Source organism: Mustela erminea, chromosome 2, assembly GCF_009829155.1.
Source record: "Mustela erminea isolate mMusErm1 chromosome 2, mMusErm1.Pri, whole genome shotgun sequence".
Lineage (NCBI taxonomy): Eukaryota > Metazoa > Chordata > Mammalia > Carnivora > Mustelidae > Mustela > Mustela erminea.
Window position 1 is genome coordinate 136,654,271 of NC_045615.1, and position 23,935 is coordinate 136,678,205.

General features: G+C 35.9%; 1 protein-coding gene across 1 annotated transcript in view; it reads right to left on the bottom strand.

Moving 5' to 3' along the window:
• Positions 1-23,935, bottom strand: part of GABRA4 (gamma-aminobutyric acid type A receptor subunit alpha4) — a 68,098-nt gene that overhangs the window by 35,183 nt on the left and 8,980 nt on the right. The window contains exons 3-8 of the mRNA XM_032334219.1: positions 17,533-17,600; positions 16,305-16,525; positions 16,048-16,130; positions 13,348-13,491; positions 12,352-12,504; positions 5,654-5,913 (exon numbers count right to left, since the gene is read on the bottom strand). Of these exons, the coding sequence (XP_032190110.1) occupies positions 5,654-5,913; positions 12,352-12,504; positions 13,348-13,491; positions 16,048-16,130; positions 16,305-16,525; positions 17,533-17,600 (929 nt within the window). The remainder of the gene's footprint in view (positions 1-5,653; positions 5,914-12,351; positions 12,505-13,347; positions 13,492-16,047; positions 16,131-16,304; positions 16,526-17,532; positions 17,601-23,935) is intronic.

The window sequence follows — 23,935 nt, forward strand, 5'->3', positions numbered from 1 at the left end:
TCAGTCGGAACAAGACACTTATGGGAAATAAGGCTTGAGTTTGACTTTGAAGAATGGATAGTAAAAAAATGAGTTCTCATGTGTGCACTTAAATTATTGAATCCAGGAGCCACCTTGAATTATTTATTATTTTTATATCATCTTTGCCTTAAGACTCTAAGTAGAGCAAGTAGCTCATTATTTTTACAAATATCCTTGTGAGAATTTACAAACACTTTAAAATTTAGCAGTTCATGAAGAACAGTTACAGTGAAAAGGAAATAGAAATTGGGTAGATTGGAAAGAAATTGGGTAGAAAAGAAAGCTATGCTGTGGAGAAGTATGCATTTTCCATTAGAAAAAAGAAAATCATTCTTACTGTGGGAAGGGAGAAATATCGTGCTATGGAAATTGCCATTATCTAAGCTTGAAGTAATTATCTTCATTAAAGATAGTTCACTGCTCTTCTCTGTTCTAGTGAATGATGCCACCCCCAACTCATCCTCTATTTCCAACACTCAACATGTCTAATCTGTCATTAAGGCTTGAATGTCTGTAAAAGTTCTTGTTACTGACATGTAAAGATCATTCAGAATGTTTCACTATTGTTATTTATATACAGAAATATGAACAAGACTGTTGGGATGATCATTTTATACATGTATAAAATATATATGTTCTACTGTCTATTCTTTATAGGTACATCATAAATTAAGTACTATAAAACAGAGTTCTAATAAAAGAGAACGAGTTGTGCATTCAGCTAGAGCTGTATTAACTTGAATACGGAGTTTACCATTTCCTGAGTACATCACTTAACAACTGCAAGCCTCAGCTCCTTCATCTGTAAGAGAGTTATCATGACCTTGAAACTAAGTAATGCCTGTAAAGTATATCACATAGTACCTGATACAGTTTAAGACAGCAACTTATTTTAGTCATTATATCATTGGATTTTTTCACAAGATACAACATACACTCATAAATGCATACTTTCTAACTGAACAAAAACTATAAGATATACTTTCAAATGATTTTTTAAATAAGATTTTAAGAAATCTTCCCTTTTTTATAGTTATTTATTTTCTAAACTGTCCTATTAGTCCAAATCTCCTGCATCAGTGAGAGAACAGATACTCACAAAAGTAGTAAGGATATGGAAAGATACAGCCAAAACAATGAAACACAACTCAAATATTGGAAGAACAGGATCAAAGGCAGAATTAAGATAATGCTGAACAGAGAAGCAAAACAGCTGCTCTGCCTCTTGAGATGCCCAAAGACATAGTCAGGCTGCCCACAGCTGCCCTTAAATTCTGCCAATCCGCCTTTTCTTCTTACTTCATGAATATTCCATAAACCATATGCATTCCAATTCCCAAAGAATAGAAATGGTCACCATAAACCTCTGCCAGGCCATTAACAGTCCATAGGTCACATATGGTGACAATGAATCAAACCACTAGTGACATTACCCAAAGGACTATTGAATTACCAAATGTCATGTAGACTCTAAGGGAAATTCCAAATAAGGAGTGTAAGCACATTTTAAACAAGGCAGCATCACTCAAATAAGTCAACAACCATACAAGTTAGAATACATATTTGAATAAGCAAATTTCAACTGTCTGGTTAGAATTTCTACTGAAACTCAAACCTTATATATTCTTAGAATATTTCCTTCTAATAATATGTTTTAAAATTTTGCCTTTAAAAAAAAAAAAGGGGGGGGGCACCTGGGTGGCTCAGTGGGTTAAGCAGCTGCCTTCGGCTCAGGTCATGATCTCAGGGTCCTGGGATCGAGCCTCGCGTCGGGCTCTCTGCTCAGCAGGGAGCCTGCTTCCTCCTCTCTCTCTGCCTGCCTCTCTGCCTGCTTGTCATCTCTCTCTGTCAAATAAATAAATACAATCTTTAAAAAAAAAAAAAGATTGTATTTATTTATTTGACAGAGAGAGAGAGAGACAGCTAGAGAGGTAATATAAGCAGAGGGAGTGGAAGAGGGAGGGGCAGGCTTCCCGCTCAGCAGGAAGCCTGACGCCGGCTTGATCCCAGAACCCTGGAATCAGGACCCAAACTGAAGGCAGATACTTAACAACTGAGCCACCCAGGCACCCCTACAATTTTGCTCTTAACACAATCTTTCTCCTTCTAAATTTCCTTCTCTCTCTCTTTCTCTCTCCCTGTGTCCCTCCCTCCCCTTCCTCCCTCCCTCTCTCAATTTTAATGCGTTCTCAACCTTCAAAGTCGAACTTGATACTGCCATTCAATGATAACTGACGCTCCAAAGCCAGCTATGCTCTGGCAGGAATCAGGAGTTAGGAGGATGGGTGGTCTCACCTATTAATCACTGTCTTTAGAACACAGATATTCTTCAAGTAAACTGCTGTGGCGATCTGAGTTATTATACAGACATAGTCAAACACTGTAGAGGACATGAAGCCTATGACTTATACTTAGACTTGATTTCCTTCCCACCCTTAAATACTATGAATCTATGCCCTCACAAGCAAATTTAATCTTCTTGACATTGGTTATGTCATTTGCACACAGGCTGTGGCCCATTCTGCCAAGAGGAGTTACTGAGTCAGAGGGGACACAGCCCATTGCATTGGTTCAACTGAGATTTACTGGCAATAGCAATGGCTCCAGCCAAGAAATATGTTTAAAGGAACGAATGGAAGATTATTGGTCTTCTTCCCACCTTTGGACATTAGGTTTATTCTGATTAAGTGGTACTTTTAAGTATTTATAGTAGTCTGTTACAGCACTAATGCAAGTTCACTTTGAAGACAATGAAAGAAAACTATACTGACTCATTATAAATAGAAAAAATATGTATATAAAATATGTCTCCATGGGGTGCCCGTGTGACTCCATTAGTTAAGCAACTGCCTTTGGCTCAGGTTATGATCCCAGAGACCCAGAATCGAGCCCGATATCAGGCTCCCTGCTCAGCAGAGAGTCTGCTTCTCCCTCTGACCCTCCCTTCTCTTGTGCTCTCTCTCTTTCCCTCTCTCAAATAACTAAATAAAAACTTTTTTTAAAAAAGTCTCAGCACCTGGCTAGCTCAGTCGGTAGAGCATGAGACTCTTAAAAAAAAAAAAATCTCCAAATCCAGAATCTCTGGACTTAAGCAATCCTGGTGTTCGGAAAAAGTTAATATCTACATTAGAGAGTCGGTATGTTTTATTCTTTCAACATTTTTAGAAAATCATTCGTAGAGATATGTTGTCTTAAAATTTAAAAGTTAATCACTAGTGATACAAAGATACGATATATAGCTTCTAAAGTCCATGAGAAAATAAAGAATAAAGAATTTAGTAGTAAAAATATACTACAAAAGTTATTATTAAGAAAGAATATGAAAAATATTAAAATCAGACCAAATAGAATTTAAAGGAAAAGGTGTTACATGGGACAAAAAAAGGTTATTTTATGATTAAATATATGGATTGATATGAAAATACAGCAGTTATGAATCTTTACATGTTGCATATCAGAGCATCAAAGTGTAGAAAACAGAAAAGTCAAAATGTTAAAAAAAATTAACACAAGTCTATCAGTGGGAGAACTGTTTGTATCTTTCTTGGTGTTTGAAAGATCAAGAAGACAAGAGGTGATTTATTAGATGGATGAAATAATAATGTTTTAAGTAAAATTGATTTAACAGCTACAAATCAACTTCTTTCAAATTTCATCAAACATTTACAAGTTTTTAACATAATTCAGAGCACAAGGGAAGTATGAATAAAATTTACATTTGTGCAGGTAACATTTCTGAATATAATGTGATAAAGCTAGAAATAAATAGTAGAGTTAAATTAACATATCCACTTTGGAAATTTTAATATTATCTTCCAAATAATTCTTAGCTTATAGAGAAAAATAGCCATGTAATTGTAGAATATTGAGCAAATAATTATAATAGATATCAAAACTTATGACTTATGGCCAAAGCAGTATGTTATATAGCTCACTGCAATAAAGGAATCTATATTATTAAATAAGAAACAGTGAAAACAAATTAGAGGAACTAAACTCAAGAAAATAGAAAAAGAGTAACATAACTAATCTGCAGAAATATAGAAATAAAATAAATCACAAATCAATAATTAGAAAACAGAAGCGGTAAAATAAATACCCAAGACTTATTTATTTATTTAAATTTTTGGTGGGGGGGGAGGAATAGTAAGTAGAATATTTCTACCAAGTCTTCAACACAACAGAGCAAAGAAATTAAAACAACAATCAGAAATGTGTAAACTTGGTGATTCACAGACCTGTACCCCTCGGGATAAAAATACGTTATATGTTTATTTAAAAAAATAAATTAAAAAAAAGAAAAAAACAACAACAATCAGAGGCAGAGAGTGTATAAACTTATCCATAGGGAATGCATTGTCTGGCATTGGATGTGGATTTGTTGAATGAGTTAAAAAATAATAATAATGGAATTAACGAATGATTTAACAGAAAAGGGAATGAGTTACTATTTACAGAAAATGCAATTGATCATTTATATATACTTTTGATTTGGGAAAAAGAGTGTTAGACCACCACTTGTGGCAACTACAATAAGGCTGTGAGTAAGTGAATGCAGAAACTTGTCTGCTGATTGAAGAGGAAGCTGAGTGGAGATTAAGAGAGAAATAGATCTTGAAGGGGGAGGGGGTGTGGAAGGAGAAGAGGAGGAAGAGGAAGAGGAGCTGCCTGTTTGCTTACCTGTCTCCATGAAGATCTAGCTATTTTTGTACAACTGGAGTCCTGAGGAAAGCATTACTTTAAAACTTTTTTTTTTTTTTTAAATCACAGAATCACTGAAGTGCCTAATGTAAATTACAGTAGCTCTTAGATATTTACATCCTTTTAAGTCTGTCCCTTTAGGTCAATAATTCTTCATCTTTGGTGCACATCAAGACACCTATGGGTCATCTTGTATATTGGCTTTATTTTCTTGTTTAATATAAGGGCACAGGGTGCCTGGGTGGCTCAGTGGGTTAAAGCCTCTGCCTTCAGCTCAGGTCATGGTCCCAGGATCCTGGGATCGAGCCCCATATGGGGCTCTGCTCAGCGGGGAGCCTGCTTCCTCCTCTCTCTCTGCCTGCCTCTCTGCCTACTTATGATCTCTATCTCTCAAATAAATAAATAAAATCTTTATTTATATATTTATATATTTATATATTTATTTATATTATATATATTATATATATATTATTTTATATATATATATATAAAATATATATATATATATATTCAGGCACAGACACCACCAGACCCCATGGGATAGTTCTAAAGTGGGATTATATCAAGAACGGCTGCTCTACTTTGTCCAATAAACTCTACTGAAATGACCAATCAACCCATTCAAAGATATCCACAGGTTCCTCTTAATAGTAGACATCAGATTTGGTCCCAGTCAAAAACTTTTAATTCTGACAGGAGTTTTCAAACAACTAGCTCCAGATAAATCTAGCTCATCCAGACCTGTTTAGTTTTTAAGCCATTAATCACAGTTTTAAAGTTTACATTTACAACTACCCTTTTCCGACTTCTTGGATTTTAAATGACTTCCAAATTGTTACTGGGATTTTCAAATTCTCAGTTTTTCCCCTGGATTCAATGTAAATCTGACAAAAAGCTGAAATCTTAAACTGAAGGAGATTAAGTCAAATACCTGCAGAGGTGCTTCGGGAGGCTTTTCTCTCTGCACTGGAGCAGCTGGTATTTCCTGGAGGGCTTTTGATGACTTCCTTTTGGCTTTTTCCATTTGAACATTGGTAAAGTAATTGACAGCAGCAAACTCAATAAGGGCAGAAAATACGAAAGCAAAGCAGACAGCTATGAACCAATCCATGGCGGTAGCGTAGGACACTTTGGGCAAAGAATGCCGTGCACTGATGCTCAGTGTGGTCATGGTGAGGACTGTGGTTATTCCTTCAGAAGCAAAAGAGCAAAGAGACAAAATGTCATTACTACTATGCAAACAAACCAACAAACCTTGGGGACTTGGTGGGAGAGGGGTAATAAAGTTTACAATATCTCAAGCCATCTCTTTTGGGAGACTCAAACCCTAGTGGCTCAGTGAAATTAGCATAGGTTTTCAAGTAAGAGACAGGTATCATTAAAATCCTGGCTCTTCTACTTATTGGCTCAGTGTGACTCGGATTAAGTGAGGAAAACTCAATGGGCTTCATTTGATACTTAGCGATTGGGTTTGCTATAAAGATTACAACTATATATAGCACCTACTGTATATTGGGCTGGTATTAGTATCTGAGCCAACATACCTGAGCAAGTCAACACATACACCTAGCAGGAAGTTAGGTGTAACTTCCTGTTGAAGTTACTTCCTGTTGAAGCACTGCTTCTCAACCAGGAGTTAGAAGTTGATAGCATTGTAATTTGGAGCATCAGAATTTCTGGGATAGGCATGCCCATTGCTATGGAGAATCATGACCAGAAAAATCATGAAATACAGGTACTTAAAACTGAGTATTACCTGCTAAGTTAATAAAATAATGAAATAATAATCTAGTTGCAAAAGAGCTTAATTTATAAAAAGCAACAGAGGTATATTTCTGGAAAAATAGATTTCTAGAATAATTTAGTTTTAAAAATAGTGGACATCTACCATGCATCAGTTTGTGGTAAGCAGGAAAATCTTTGCAACAAGAATAGAGGTACTTCTCTTTCATTAATAGGTTTCTGAAGAATATCATCCTCAGGGAAGCCTTCTCCTCGGCCTGAAAAAAAAAGTCCCCATTCTCAGTGGAAAAAGTCCACTTGTCACTGGAGCTATCGAGAAATGTGTTATTTAAGTATGCTAATAGTTGTTTCTTTTTGTATCTTTGTCTATCTGCATATATCATCTATGTTATCTAGTCAAGCTTGGAGATTTCTGTGAGGATTTACTATACCCATTTAAACTCATACAAAGGGTGTCTGGGAGGCTTAGTCGGTTAAACATCTGCCTTCAGCTCAGGTCTTGATCCTGGAGTCTTGTGATGGAACCCTGCACTGGACTCCCTGCTTAGTGAGGAGTATGCCTCTCCCTTTGCTGTTTCCCTTGCTTGTATGCACATTCTTTCTCTTTCTCAAATAAATAAAATTTTTAAAATAAATAAATAAATAATAAACTCATTCTATATACTGTTCAGAATAGTTCCTGAATTGGGGGGTGATGATGATGATGAAAAAGGCACCTAAACTATATATTCCAATCTATGTCAATCCTTCACCAAAAGCCAAAAAATAACATGTTAAACTAAAGAGATAGTGAGCCCCGTGCAACAGTAATGGAATAATAATCATTGAAATTAGGGAGAATTTATATTGTCTCCTCAATTCTGCCTTGTTCCCTAATTGTTCCATGAACATAGGCCTGTCTCCAACAACCTAATTTAGCGTAGCCTTCTTGAGGGCAGAAATACCTAATACTGCTTCAGTATTTGTCATACTTCATATAATGCCAGATACATAAGTGCGTAATGAATAAAAACGTTTTTTTCACCTCCTCACCAACCCATTTTTTCTCCAGTCCAGTCTGAATTATCAACGTTTAGAACATCAAAATTAGAGCAACTGTGTAGTGTATAAGCTATAGATCTTTTAAAATATTCCATAAACACTACAGAGAAAGAAACTTGAGGATTTGGTTGTATTCCCTCTTTGAAGAAAAAAGGTGTGATTTTTTTTTTTTTTTTTTTAGAATTTTATTCATCTAAAACAGATTTTTAAATGTTTGCTGGGTCAAATATGGAGATATTGAAATAGCTATGAAAACGGAGTACTGTGAATTTTTTGTACTTCATTTCAGAAAGAAACCCTAGAACTTTTAGGCCTCCATTTGATCTCAGAAAAATGGCAACATTCCCATGCTGCCTGTGAGATGTAAATTAACCTTGAAAATTTTAGCTACAAAGTTTGAAGATAAATCAAAGTTTTTCTTCTTATTCATAAAAATTTAAGCTTAATGGCTTATTAAGAATTCAAAAATGTTATACAAATTCCTTGTGTATATTTCCTCTATCACAGCAATTATGCTGAAAGCACTTGGAAATAAACTATGAACAGTGCAGCCTAAATAAGAATACTACTCAGAACTCAGAAAATTCTATAGAACATAATGTGATAACCAAAAAGGAAAACTCAAACTCAAATATAAGTGATTTAGGATTTCCCAGGAGGCTTTGAAAGTGTTTTGTTTTTTGTTGTTGTTGTTTTGTTTTGTTTTGATACCAGAACAATTTCTCCTGCAGACCTGCAGTAATGGTCTTCATCTTCTCCTGCTGTCAGGGGAAGAAAATCCCTCATTAATGCTAAGTAGGCAGGATATTAATGAAATTATTGAGCCTTGAATTCCAAAATTACTTTCTGATCACCAGTTCCTGAAAATGTTAAATGATGCTGTGGACATTAATGCAAAACATATGTGCTTACTTTCCATTTCTCTTTCACTGGTTTGAGTCAATTTGATTGAAAGTTTGTAGAATATTATGGTTCATATCTTATGAGTGTTGGCAAAGTTAGAGAAGTAACCTGTATAAACAATTTGCTAAGTGTTTGAAGTTGCCTTCCTTTTAGACAAAAAGTTTCCTCCATCTTGTGGTCAAACTTAAAGAAAGCATTAGCATATAAGGAATGTGTTTCTTACAGCTGTTTTTTAGAGCATTTGGTTTAATAAACACCAAAAGAGTAGCAAACAGAAGCCAACCCTTCAGATAAGAAGACATGCTTCCTCTGCCTCTAAGAAGACAGTGCATCTGCTCTCAATGGCTTAGCTGGCATCTACCCTGAAAGCATTTCAACAACCATAGAATTTTTTTTGACACGTTCGAGTATTGATGCCAGTACCTGCTTTTATAATGCTGAATATGTACCATATTGGCTGGCCCAGGAACTGGGAGAGGACGTGTAAGAGTAAGCTAAGACTGTGCACAAGAGTAAATTTTTGGCTGGCCACTCCAAGGAAATGAACTAGTAATGATTTAGACATGCCAGCTGGCATTTACTCTGGTTTAACATTTTACTATACTGGAATAATGAGAAGACTTAAAGGCAGACAACGTTGCATATAGAAGGTCTTTGGAGAGAATTCAGCACACTCTGCTTCTCATATTTACACTAATTAATTTTGAGGGGGGAGAGTCTATTTTTCCATGATCTCTGGTGACATGTCTGATCCAGCATATTCTTTCCCCAAGTGGAGAGGGAAATGAAAAATTAGGGAAAATATATACTTGCCCAGAATTAATGTTTTACTTCAGTCTCATATGAAATAGATTGCTAATGCTCCCCAAATACTTAAAACTTAACTTCCTTAGGAAAATGCCATCTCAGTGCCTCAATGAACAGTTTAATAATTACCATTCTGACACATCTTAGGTCTTTGAAGACTTAATTATTGTGCATGATTTCCCTGGTCAATCAAAACCAACATCTTGGCACACAAGCACAAGACAGGCAAATGTCACAGTTCAAATGGAAAAAGCTACCCACAAATTATCTTCAGCACACATCTATACAATCTCACTCAGAAGCTCTTGAATACTCCACAAACGCCCACATCCTTATACTTCCTGTGAAGACAGAATGGCAGAATAGAAATGGCAAGGTTCTCGAAGTTAGACAGAAATTGTCCTGGGTCCATCACTTATAAGTATGTAACTTTATTCAAGTTTCTTGATTTCTTTGAGTTATTCTCTTCAACTATGAAGAATTAATAAGACCTACCTTGCTGAGTTATTGTGAAGATTACATAAGATGGCAAATCTTATCATCATTGTTATTAGTATTACCAGTATTCTTACTGCATGCCACTTAATTTCCTTACAGTGTCTTATGTGTTGGAAATGTTGGTGGGTACCACTGTAATCAGTGTTATCCTTTTCCACATCACTGGAAATTTCTATTGTTTGGGGACAAGGGAGATAGGACAGTACAGTGGCTACCAATTTGTGTTCAACCAAAAAAGCTTTCAAAGCTTATCGAACAATCACAGTAACTCTAAAATACAGAGGACATTCATATTAGAGTATCAAGTAGTGATTCCTAAATGAGGTAGATGGCAGTGTGGACTTAATAAACACTTAAATAAAATGTATTCTATGATAGGCTTTGTTCCAAGTTCTTTATCCAAATTAATTCATTTAACCCTCATAACAACCGTATGAAGTAAGTACAACCCTTCATCCTGTTGTAACACGCGAGGAAATGAGCAGAAGTAACTCATTGGCAGTTTACAGCAAATCAGTGATAGACCTTGTGGTTAGAACTGAGATTGCCTGGAGGCAGAATCTGTGTTAAGACACTACTGCCTCTTCATCAGATATATAAAGGACGGGTCAGTATTTTCTGCTCTAGATGTTCTTTAAGATCACAGAAAAGAGATGATAATATGTGTTCAGGTGATTTTATTATTTTTATTTTATGATAATAATTCCTAAAACATTGGTATGATTTATGCCAGGGAAAGTTAAGGGAGTTTGGTCTGTGCTCAGCCTCTGCAGATACTTCCTGCCCAGTCAGGCTGACTCTGAACATGATATGCAAAGACCCAAGTCTACTCCGCACACTACATGAGTTGAGGAGTATAAAGGACCTAACAGGTTGCCTGGTATTACACAAAAACAATAAATATTTTCTGGAAAAGCAATTAAAAATCAAGAAAACCAAGTCCCCACAAAATAAGTCTCCTCTATGTGAGAGAAGTATGAGGGAGAGTAACAAATACGTACTAGGTGTATCATGTGCCCTGGGAGGAGTTCTGAACATCACTCTGAATCCACACCCGTCCATGAAGGAGAGAGGCATTAGGATGGAGATGTATACGGATAAAGAAAATAAGTGCCAGATTCCAGTTTCAAGCCCCAATCTACTGTAGTCCAAAGCTTAGATTTGTTATTTTCTCTTTCATTCTTACACCTATTTTTTTAAAAATTTATTAACATATAATGTATTATTAGCCCGCGGGGTACAGATCTGTGAATCGCCAGGTTTACACACTTTACAGCACTCACCATAGCACATACCTTCCCCAATGTCCATAACCCAACCACCCTCCCCCTATATTCCCCTCCCTGCGGCAACCCTCAGTTTGTTTAATGCGTAAAATATATTTCATACTTGCAATGTGCAGTTATTATTTAATTGAACCCTCACAACTCTGTGACGTAGGTAGTGCCACAATACTAGCTCACTGGCTTCTTGGGGTCATACCCTGCTCCCCGCACTAACTGTTCTGTAATAGTTTCCCTAATAGCGTTCTTGTGTTAAACCTAAGGTTAAAGGGGGGTGCAGGTGTCTGTGAAAAATTTCCTCACATTCAGATGCGTTGAGGACACTAAGACACCTGATCAGTTCTCTGTAAGGATGGAGAAGTGGGATGAGAAGCTCCTACTTCCCGCAGTTTCTTCTCACCAGCGTCCCTCCTGCTGTGGCGTGATAAGGGATAATATACCATGGTTTTGATCTTACCAACTAGAAAAAGCAAAAGAAGGATGACATCTCCCTTGAGGATTGTACCTCCAGTCCAGAGAAACTGTGAACATTTTCCCTCTTATCCTACTACTACATACTTTTACCACTCACAATCAATAGAAAAAGAATAGAGAAATGTGTTATATTAAATAGATATCATTATAACTAGTTGTATTATTTAAAAGCATAGCTGATATACAGAAAGCTTATTTACAGCTATAAAAATTTAAACCCGGTGTGTTCTGGACCTCATAAAGTTAAGAATATGATATATAGGAAGCCACTATAAAAGCAAAAAGAAGAAAATATGCTTGTGTTCAAAGAGAAAAGATATAGATAGAACATAACAATGAGCTAATAAACTAAGCATATAATACCATCCAACTCAATGCATTGAAACCACATGCATTTTGCTCCTCTTCATTAAAAAGCAAATTATGCTAAGCCTTTCATATTCATTCAGCCATGACTTTTATTTGTTTTATTTTTAGTTCCCAGCGCATTCCATTTTAACACCTAGATATGATTTTAATTCAATTATACGCTTTAAGGTAGGAGCCCAAGAATATCATGAAAAGTGAAATCATATCCAGAGTCACTCTTGGTCCCATCTGTCTGGTCTTAATAAGGCAAATAAGATGAGGCCCCAAAGGAAAGGATGGCCTACCTATATCCCCCAAACCTTATTTGTATTGGCTGAGTAAAAATGAAAGCCTATGAAAAGGAAAAAAGAAAAAAGAAACAAAGCCATATGATTCTTTTCTCAATACAGCTTGATATATTACTGTTTAGTATATTCTTAGGGGGAAAAAATGATGTTTTAAGAACTATTCCCGTGAATCATGATCAAAATATAACACGAACAAAAATACCCAAGAAATGAATGGCACTTACCGAATACAGTCCTAGCTGGAACTGATTCCTTGTTTATCCAGAACGAAACTTGAGAAAGAATCACTGTCATTATACACGGAATGTATGTTTGAATCATAAAGTAACCCATCTTCCGTCTGAGGTGGAAATAAACTGTCATAACAACATATTCACCTACAAATGAAACACGAGGAAAATGTATTATTGGTTACACAGGCAATCAGTCAATGACTTCATAATCATATTTCAGACTAACAAATAGTATTTTAGACAAAGAATGATCTGTAGTGCAGAGCAAGCAAACTGAGAAATATATAGTTCCTAACTAGGGAGGAAATGATATTGAACATCATTACACAGAAAAACACTTTTGTTCTATATAATGGTTAAGCGATTTAATAAATTAAGCTACAACTTTTAAAAAAACACTTGCAGCACTTTCTATTTTAAAGGCCTGGTACTGTGAAAGCAGTTAGCCTTCAATTTCAGCATTTTCTAAGAGCAGAATTTAGACCTCACTTTTATGGAAAATCACTACAAAAAATGGAAATACGCACTTGAAAATCTAAAGCTTAATTTTGGAAAGAATTGAAATACACAGATTTACGTTATATATACATACTTGCTTTGGAAGAGGCTGTCTTAATGTCTCAGTTTTAGGAAAGAGATGTGTTTCTGAATGTTACACATATGAAGAAAACTACAAAGAGAAACGTGTAACATCGAGCCATATATAACATCTCTGAGTTCAAGCATCTTTTATGGGCATTTAGACAAAAATCTAAAAAGCTAATTAGGGAAACAAATTATAAGATTTCTGGTAGCTGTTGGTAAGTATTTATAATGTGACAGCTGAAAGTGACATATTAAAGTGACTTAGGAAAGCCGTGGCCTTATTCTGACTGTGAGTCCCGATATTCGGAAGACTCAAATCCCAAAATGTGTTTTTCAATCCCTCTTGCAGACTGGAAAATTAATGCCAAGTAGCATACTGACTTTAATCGTTAAGCATCTCACCCGTAATGGACTTGATAGTTTCACTTGATACAGTTTGCCCAACCAAGTCATATTGGACTAAGCTCGAAGACTCCTTTGGAACTTCCACTGATTTCTCAGGACCTTTTGTCCAGGTATAAATCATCTCACTCTTTGGATATGCATCTGAATGAGAGCCCAGAATGTGATTAGAGTCAGTGGTCCTTTTTCAGCAGGACTGATGGTCAACACTTAAGAATATTACACATGTTCAAGAAAGATGGAATAAAAGGAAACAATAATCATTGTGATTTATTCAAACATGCTTAAGATTTAGAAAACCTTAGAGATTAAACGAACACACTTGCAACTCAGCATATTTCTTGTTTTTATATCAAAGAATTGGAGAAGGAGCGACTAAAACTAAGCAACTTCAACATTATATATGCATCAATGCACTTGGATGTGCTTCCATACTGCTAGGATAAGCAGTTGAAAAACAGAAATAATGTTCCTCCACCGAAAAAGTACTTCTTCCATTCCAACTCACTTCCAGTGCTCAACTGAAACTGACTCCTTCCATCCTAAGGCAGTTCTGCCAATTAGAAATGTACCAGATGCTGCCTATAATAATACAACAACAACAACAACAAAACAAAACCTACTGTTGGGAGAGCTCTCCAGGGGTCACCTATTCCAGACCGCCTCTGGGCAACACCCATGCTGTTTGGGAACCATCCTGCAGTGACAACCGGCTCTGCGGTTTGTAAAGCCCACCAGGGAAAATAATTACACAACTGGTTCCGCTACCTTTAAACTACAATCAGGACACTTTCCCTCCTGTCTTCAACAAATCCCTCCCAGCGGCAATTTAAGCCCATTTTCTATTATTCGGTGTTCAATGCGAATGGAAACCAGCTGCTAGCTTTACCAGTCTACCCACAACAGATAGCTTGGCTCACACACAAAGCTCAAAAGAACCATGATGAGTTGGTTCCCTCCACAAACCTTCCTAAAATGGCTAGAGCACAGTAGGTCTCTGTGAAATCGCTTAATTCTACAAAGGAGTTGATACCTAGGGAGACTATTTTTTACAAATGATTTTTTTGATTTCACAAAACAAATTCTGAGGCTTGTGTCGCCAGTTAGCAGTAGATAGCTAATGTGTCAACATTTCTCTCCTGAAGTACATTCATGCTACATCATACATTTAAAAGACACCAAATACTATATTCCTGCCCTTGATATTCTAAAGCAGGTATCCTTCTCTTGACTCTCTTACCTTGATGGAATAACCTTTCTCTTAATGATTCAACATTTCAGGCAGGACCTACGGATGTGGGCAAAATGGGTGCAGGCAATCAAAAGGTTACTCTCTTTTTAATTGCTACTCCAAAAAAAACAACTTCCAAAGAGTGATTTCTTTATTTAGTACAAACCCTGATTGAATATCAACGATGTTTAAGTCACTCCAAAGAGTGCTGTTTATGGGAACTAGAGGGGGCTGCATGGGAAAGAACTTCCCATAGATAAGAACTATCTTGGGGGGAAATTTAAGTTTTGGTAATACCAGTGGGTTTTAATTCTGCTCCCAGGGAGATGGCCCTTTTCTTTTCTTCATCTTCTCTCATTAAGTCACTGGTCAGGGAGCAAATGACTCTCTCTAGCATTAACTTAGCTCACTGAATACTGGAATACTGTGATTTCTAGGGGTTGTAAAAGAAGAGTGATGGTCAGTTCTCATTATTAAGCAATGAGCATGGTAATAGTGGGCAACAGTTTCACAATCAGTGCACTAAGGATCTGAAGCAATAATAAAAGCCAGCGCCTATTTGTGGTAGATTCTGACTGAATCAAATATTTGTGGCAGACATTAGGAAAGGCAATCTCATTTTTCTGCCATCTCAGAGAAGGAAGCTTGGGGGAAAAGAATTCCATATTCTTTTTTACCCACTCTTTTCACCTTCTTGCCTTCACCTCCTCACAGTATGCCCAAGTCATCTACCTCACAGATTCTCCTCTAGCGCCATCCTTGTCTAAGCCACTGCCATCTTTGATGGTACTAGAGCAATAGCCTCCAACTTTTATCTGCTTCTACTCTAACCTCCCTACAATCCATTCTCCATAAAAAAGCTGAAATGAAATTGTAAAATGTCAAAGAATGCCAAATTCCCTAGTAAAATCTTCCAAGGGCTTTCCATAGCATTTCCAATAGAATTCAAACTCCTTAACATGGTCTATAAAGGGGTATATTACCTGGTTCTGTCTATATATCAGACCACACCTCCTACTATGCTTTCATTATGCTTCAGCCTCTTTGATACTAACAGCATTGTTGATATTATTCTCACCCTGTCGTTTCAAGGAACCCTGAATCTTCTCTGGCCCTTTTTCAAATCTGCCATAAAGAAGTCTGCTTATAACAGGCACTGTTCATTTTCTCCCCTCCCCACTAAAAACCCTTTGTACTTTCTTCGTTACAACACCAACACATAAATTTCAGAGGTCCCTAAATTTCACCACTGATTACCAAACTATTATTGTGAGTCAGTCTGCCTAGGCCATCTGTACAAACAGTTTTTGGTTTTTGGATATGAGGTTGAAATAGTCTCCTAAAAGTCAAATTTTAGAGAGTTATCATGAACAATGAGTGAAATGGATTATGGGAAATCATGCACATATAGAAGTATCAGCTTGCATTCGATAAAAATGAATTCTAACAATATTTGTATTGTAACTTACAACTTCCAAATTTCAAAGGGCATGCATGACCATCCATGGGGAAATCCACCAATCTCATGGGACACTCTGCACTTATGGTGAGTCTATAGTGGAAAAATGCAATTAAAATTAACTCTCACTTTACAAATGATTTTATGACACCTAAAATGAGAAGGATGGAAAGAAGGAAGGAAGAACAGAAAAAGGGGGAAAGGGAAGGAGGAAAGAGTAGGAAAAAAGCATAAAAAAGAAGAAGGAAGAAGAAAAAAAAAGACTACCTCATTGTGTATAAAATAGTGCCATTTCTCATAATTCTAAAAAGCTTATTTGGAGCTGTCATATTATGTGAAACCGATTTCTTTCCATTCCTGAAGAAAGTATCAGGGGTCCATACTTTTGTTACCATCATATTGTTCAATCTCAAAATTTCAATGGGGCCATCATATTTTAGTCTTTTGTCAATCCATGTCTGTCTGAAGAACACATCCATTGTGTATTCCTAGGGAAATTAGTTTTTGACATATTCAAATCACAGATGACTACACATAAATATGCATTAAATTCTAGCCTCCTTCCCACTCATTAAAAAAAAAAAACTACCCAAATAAAAACTAAATTAATAGGAACAGAAATTTTCTTAAGTCAATGGAGCTAAAAGATCCTCAGCAATTAAAGCATGTTATGTCCATCTTGATAACTTAATCTTCTACTTTATTAGATAAGTAAATTACCATAAACATGAGTCATTCAAGATTAATTACCGTAATTTAATAGAACCACCAGCACCAAATAATTACAGTTGTACTTTAGACCAGGTAGCAAAATTAGTAAAAGTGTAACAAATATCATGGCATAATCCATCATAAAATTGTAGGCATCTCTAAGACAAAATAAAATTTTTAAAGAACCAATTATATATTAACAGAATTTTTTAAAGTTAACCTAAGAGCTTCAGGTCAAGGAAGAAAGGTCAAGCTCGCTCTCTGACCTTTAAACTGCATATATTTACTATTAGAGGCACAACTGAATGGATGAATTCATCCTGATCAGTGTTTGGTGTTCTAACTTCTTGAAGCATGAGAGAGAGTCAGGAAGAGAAGGGGTTGGGATGGGCACAGGGAGTGAGCAATTGGGCCAACATGTAATACTAAACATGATTAGGGGAACAGTATAGCTTCATACAAAAACTAATTACACTCTTCAATTGTCTCCCCCTCAATAATTTTCTAAAGGGAAAAAATTACTACATAAAAGGTTGTGCCATGGAGACTAGTAATAGGAAAGTTTTCCTTGTGAGAATAACTCTAAACCAAAAAATAGTTAAATGTTAGAGCCAAAATGCAAATTAAATGACTTACTCCTTTTAAACTTTTGAAACTAGGCGGTTCTTTGACTTGCTAGCTGTGTGTAATTAATGACAAAATAAATATTAAAATATAAATGGCCCTCTCTTCTGAATGTTTTCTTTAAACCTCAAGAGGTACATTAAATTTCCTAAGTACCTACCATTTCAACATCAGAGACGGGTCCAAAGCTGGTGACATATATATCAGTTTTTACTTCTGTAACAGGACCTAGTAAGTATAAAGTAAATGAGTGAAAAAAATTACCAATTTTATAGGCAAGGAGGATAAAGAATAAATATAGATATGATATATCATGTTTTTATAGGGATCTTAAATTTTCAGTGAGATGATGCGTCTCTCCAAAAATGCAAAAAAAAAAATGTAGACAAAAGAACAGAACCAGAAAGCAGTGTTTATTTATAGGCAAAACAAACAAGCAAACAAACAAAAAATACCACCCTAGTTACTTAGGGGAACCTTGCTTCTTCAAAAACACATTACCTCCGGGCACTGTTATGACAGGCAGTGCAGGGGAAAAAAAGCTTTCAGCCTTTGTAATTTTTTATAGTCCATCATCTGATCAGCCATTGAGCTGTTAAAAAGAGGAAATGTAGCTACGAGAGTGAGGAGACAAACCCTAAGAGTTGTAAGGGATGCATCTTTGGAGAGCTGACAATTCTGGGAAATAACTTAAGCCCAGAAATGATTCAGGTCACCTTTAACAATCAGCAGACCATCCACTGGTGACTGAGATCAAAGATAAACTCTCCTACAAGTCAGACCTATTCACTTCTTGCCACCTACTAGCCATTTCATCTTGGGCAGGCTATTGAACCTCTCAGAAGCAGCAACCTCAGATATAGGCAAGACTGTTGATAGGGATCAAATGAAATTTTTCATACAAAACCCTGAACACAGTGACTCTCTTACAAGAGTACGTATTAAGTAGTAGTTTCTCTTTGCTTCTCATAATGGCCACTACTGAGATTCTTTCCCAGGCCTAAATAAGACTGGTTCAGAAACAAACACATAGGTGTGTTTGGCAGAAGAAAAAGGTGGGGGCATCTGGACCATGGGGGTGACACAGGTTTTAGACAAAGGAAGATTTCCACAATCTGGGTTTAGCATGGTGCTTAAAATCAGGAACTATGGAATTTAAATTTGGCTCAAACACTTTTTAAATATAATCTTAGTCAAGCCATGAATCCTGAGAGGTAAAGGTTTTAATGAGTATTAACTGAAATTATAAATGTAAATGACTTGTCCCAGTCTCTAGAATATAATGCACTCAGTAATGATAGTAGTTATTATATATACCTTTTTTATTACTAATAAAAATAAAAAAAAATTGTTGCCCTCTTGGATACCATTTAAATGATAGTTTATAACATTGTTTGGCCAGAAGCTAGATAATCCATACTGGAAAGAATAACATCTGTTATCAAGATGGGTTATTTCCTTTGGATACTGGTTGGGCAATTGGATTTATGCCAAGGGGCGGGGGGGAGAGAAAGAGTAGTTGGTATAGCTTAATGCCCTAGGTTTATAGTTGTCTTCATAAAAATGAATCAGAATATTTCTCACTGTATAGAACAAAGAATGAGCTGCAGGAAGAAAAATAATTTGAAGAAGAATGAGAAAATTCTTTCTTAAATAGTATCCTAAGAAAAATATATCCTTTGTAAGTATACCAAAAGAAAAGTCATAGATTAAATTGATCCATCATGAGCTTTCATTAAAAAAAAAAAAAACAACACCTTTGGAAAACAGAGAAAATAAGTTACTTAAAATAATTAAGGTTGCATATGTCCTGAAATGATTTGACAACTGAACCATTTGTTTGATAAGATTCTTGAGAATTCAAAAGTTACTTTACTTTTATATATATGAAAAAGTAAAGTAACTTTTGAATATATATATATATATATATATTTAAATTTTTTGTTAACATACAATGTATTACTGTTTTCAGGGGTACAGGTCTGTGAATCATCAGTCTTACACAATTCTCAGCTTTCACCATAGCACATACCCTCCCCAATGTCTGTCACCCAGCCACCCTACCCACCTCCCTCGCCTCCAACAAGCCTCAGTTTGTTTTCTGAGATTAAGAGACTCTTATGGTTTGTCTCCTTCTCTGCTTTTCTCTTGTTTCAATTTTTCCTCTCCTTTTTCAAGATCTTCTGCTTTATTTGGAATTTGAGAATCAAAAATTACTTTAAAGATCAATTTAGGGCAGTAGTTTTCAAACTTTCATGGATCAGAATCACCCAAAGGTTTGTTAAAGCAGCAATGCTGGGCCCCCACACTAGCCCTGCTGATTGAGTAGGTCTAAGGTGGAGCCTGGCAATTTGCATTTCTAGCAACTCCTTAGGTGATGCAGTTCATTTTATTCTAGTTTACAGACTGTGTTCATCTGCTTTCTAGAATAGTATTTACCCAACTATGTCCTGTAAAATATTATTACTGTGTATTAAGTGTTCAATGGGAGTAAGGGAAGTATATGAGAGGAATTAGGCCAATGATATTTTTACTTACAAATTTACTTTACGGTGTGTGGGGTTATGCTAAGTCTTGTAGTTACAGTGATTCCATGATAATAATGGGTATTTTCCAATTCTTATATAATACTTTCTTAATGATTCTTGGAAAAATATTTATGTCTGGAATTACAATCTTCGTATTGTTTAGTTTGTTTGTGGCATTGTTCAGTATTTGTTTTACATGATCGTCTTTGAGATTCTAAAAATATGTGATTGGAAGAGAGATTTCATTTGAACACCCACTCAATAAACATTCACTGAATGAGCACCTGCTGAGTATCAGGTTCTGTACTAGGCCCTGGTACTAGAGTGGTAACGAAGACTTAGGAGTTCCCTGTCTCACTGGGTGTTACATGTAGGTAATGAATCACTAAATTCTACTCCTGAAACCAATATTACACTACATGTTAACTAACTAGAATTTAAATAAAAATATGAAAAATAAAATAAATTTAAACACAACAAATCAATAAATAAATTCCCTGCTTCAGGGAGTTAACATGCTATTAGAAGAGTCTGAGTGTAAATAATAAAGAAATAAATTGAATGGAAGAATGTTTTTATTCATAAGAGGTACAAATCAGACTGGTAATGGAGTAAAAGGCTGGGAAAGCCTAGATTTTTGAGCCACTCTTCAAAGTGGAAACTTTTAAACTGAGACCTGGAGGGTAAACATGAGCCACTGGAATAACAGGGAGAATTGTCATTCCAAGAATAAAGTACTGCAGGATAAAAGCTCAGAGTCAGGAGAGACCTTACTGTGTTCAGGGAATAAAAAAGAGGCCAGTGAGGCTGGCGCAAAGCAGGTAAGGAAGAGAATGATAAGAAATGAAAGTCACATAAACAGAATGAAAACCAGTCAGTGGGCAGAGACCTACTCCTGAGTCCATATTCTAAAAGGGCATTTTTAAAAAAAGATTTTATTTATTTATTTGACTGAGAGAGAGAGATCACAAGTAGGCAGAGAGGCAGGCAGAGAGAGGGGAGAAAGCAGGCTCTCTGCAAAGCAGAGAGCTGGATGTGGGGCTCAATCCCAGGACCCTGAGATCATGGCCTGATCTGAAGGCAGAGGCTTAACCCACTGAGTCACCCAGGTGTCCCCTAAAGGGGCATCTTTTAAGCAACATACTTAAAATACATGTTCTAGTGACAGTTGTTAAAACTACATGGAAAAAAAAAAACTTGTAGAAATCCTGGTGACAGATGGACCACACATGGAGAGGTTGTTATGGGCTGAATTATGTTCTTCCCAAATTCATATGTTGAAGTCCTAGCGCCCAGTACCTCAGAATATGACTGTATTTAGAATTAGGGTCTTTAAAAAAGGAAATTAGGTTAAAATGAGGTCTTTAGGATGGACTCAAATCCAATGTGACTGGTGCCCTTAAAAGAAGAGGAGATTAGGACACAAAACCACACAGTAGAAAGACCATGTGAAGACAGAGAAGATAACCATCTACAACAAAGGAGAGGACTTAGAGGAAACCAAGCCTGCTGACACCTTGATATTGCTATAGTTTAAGCTACTCTGTCTGTGGCATTTTATAATGGCCTCCCAAGCAAAAGCATACAGAAATACAAAAGAAACAATTTTCTTCTGTTCTTTCCCAAAGTTTTCTCCCTCTGATACTCAGTTCAGCTCTGCCTTGGGCTATAAGGAAGTTTGATTTTTATCCCTTAATCATTGAAAGGCCATCAAGAGTTTGAAGTAAGGAAATTATATGATTTGAATTATATTCTTTATAAAATCACTCTGGCAGTTGTTAACAGTAAATTATAGGGAAGCAAGTGTAGAGGAAGGGCTCTTATAAAAGGCTGTCTTACCAGCCTAGTTGAGAAATGATGATGGGCTACACTAGGAATGCAGCAACAAGGATGGAGGTTAACAGATCACGTGGCGTGCTGATGTGTCACTGCTCACAGGGAAAAAGATTTTTCCCCAAAGAGAAAAGAGCAGAGATATAATGATTCTATTTATTGAAGGCCTACCCATGTGCCAGGAGGGCTACTAGCCTCTTTCCATACACTATTTCATTTAATTCTCACAACACACTCCAAGGGTGATATTATCATGAGAATTTTATGAATTTGGAAACTGAGCTCACAGAGTTTAAATATCATACACCAGAGCCAGAATTATAACCCCTTGGATTGATTTCCAAGTACATGCTAGCTTTACTATGGTAATGATATAATTAAATAATAAATCAGTAGTTAATTGCTTATGTAATGGCCTATTACATAATACGCCATATCTAAATTTCCTAAATTTTGTTTATGCCTAATTTCTGAGCTATGTTCTTGCAGCTCTTTCTATGCCTTTGTTCTTATCTTAGTATAGCCTGTTTGGGTCTGTCTTTCTTCCCTTAACAGCAAAGATGAAATCTTAATCCTCTTTTGAACTTCTCAACTAGCATAATGCTTTGCACATACTAGGTGGTGAATATCTACATGTCTGTGTTCTTAATATCATCCCACCAGTGATTTAAAAGTTCCCAAAAAGAAAAATTACTTGGATTCATTTGTTATACCAGTTAAGCTAAAAATATTTCCTGATTAAAGCAGAAAATGTGTCTTATTTATATTTGTATCCTTTCCCAGAACTAATCTCAGGCCACAATGTAATGGGTTTCCAATAAATCAGTTTTCTATGAATAATGGTCGCTATGTAATTAAGAATAATTCTTAGAGACGCTTCCCCTAACACTACTGTTTAGGATGTTCAAATCAACCTTACTAAGAGCATAATTACATAGAAACCAGATAATTTGGGGCTTGGAAGGACTTCTCATAAATGTATAACATCAAAGACATATTTTATTTTAAAAATCCTACTTCTTTGGTAATGGGGGAATGTTTTTTAATCCCCAAAATATAGTTGGCATTTTATAAGGCAAACAAAGTGATCTTCAGTAGGGTCTGAAAGAAAGAGCCAAAACTACCAAGATGAAATGCAGAGGAATATTCCCAACTTATTAATGAGTTGAACTTAAGTGGACAGTAGAGAAACAATTTACAACGTGTCAGATGATTTTCCACTGCTAACTTTACTTCAGCTGTATGGACTTGGTCAAAGGATATAACGATTTAATTTTTTCCACCAATAACGGTATCCAATTTGCTGTAACACCAGGAGAAAGACCTCAGATGTTTTGCTAATACTGAAACATGTCGATCCTTATTCCTAGTGTGTCCCCAGTTACCCATTTGAGGACATATTTCTTGTTTTTCAGCCACCTAAGATCATGCATCCAGCTACGGCTTACAAAACACAGCTGATGTGTTTCTAAAAATCAAGTACTTAGGACATATAATAACAACAAGGAATCTTGAGTGATATATTTAAGGAAATATCTAATTTAGTTTGCCACTAAAAATACAGAAATGCTAGCCTTCTTACAGAATAGACAAAGAAGAGATATCCATTGATAACACAGGAAAAACAGAGCTATCAAGTTTTACTTAGATGATATTAATAGTGTTTCCTATGTCCTATGATCCTTCTATCAATCCAGGTCAACTTTTTAAAGGACTAAAGTACTTAAATACATAAGAAGAGCATTTTAAAAAATAATGAAATATGAGCAAAAGACAAAAATGCTCCTCACAGAAGGAAAATTCTTATAGGCAATAAAGGTTTGAAAGATGTTTGACCATATTCAAAATCAGAAAATTCTAATTATTTCACAATCCAATGCCATTTCAAGTATATATATACATACATATGTATATATATGCACACACACATACATATATATGTATGTATATGTATATGGTTGAAGGTTTTGTGGATCCTGAATCTCATATTCATTGTAAATGAGAGTTTGAATTTGTAAAACCACCACAGAAAACAGTTTGGCATTATCTCATCAAGTTGAACTCCCACTTACATGAAGATCCAGAAAAATCCATTCCTGGATATATATGCAAAAGAAACTTTTGCACATTTACAGCAGGAAATTTGGGCCAGAATATTCACAGCAACACAATCTTGGAAATAAGCAAAATGCCTACTGCCAA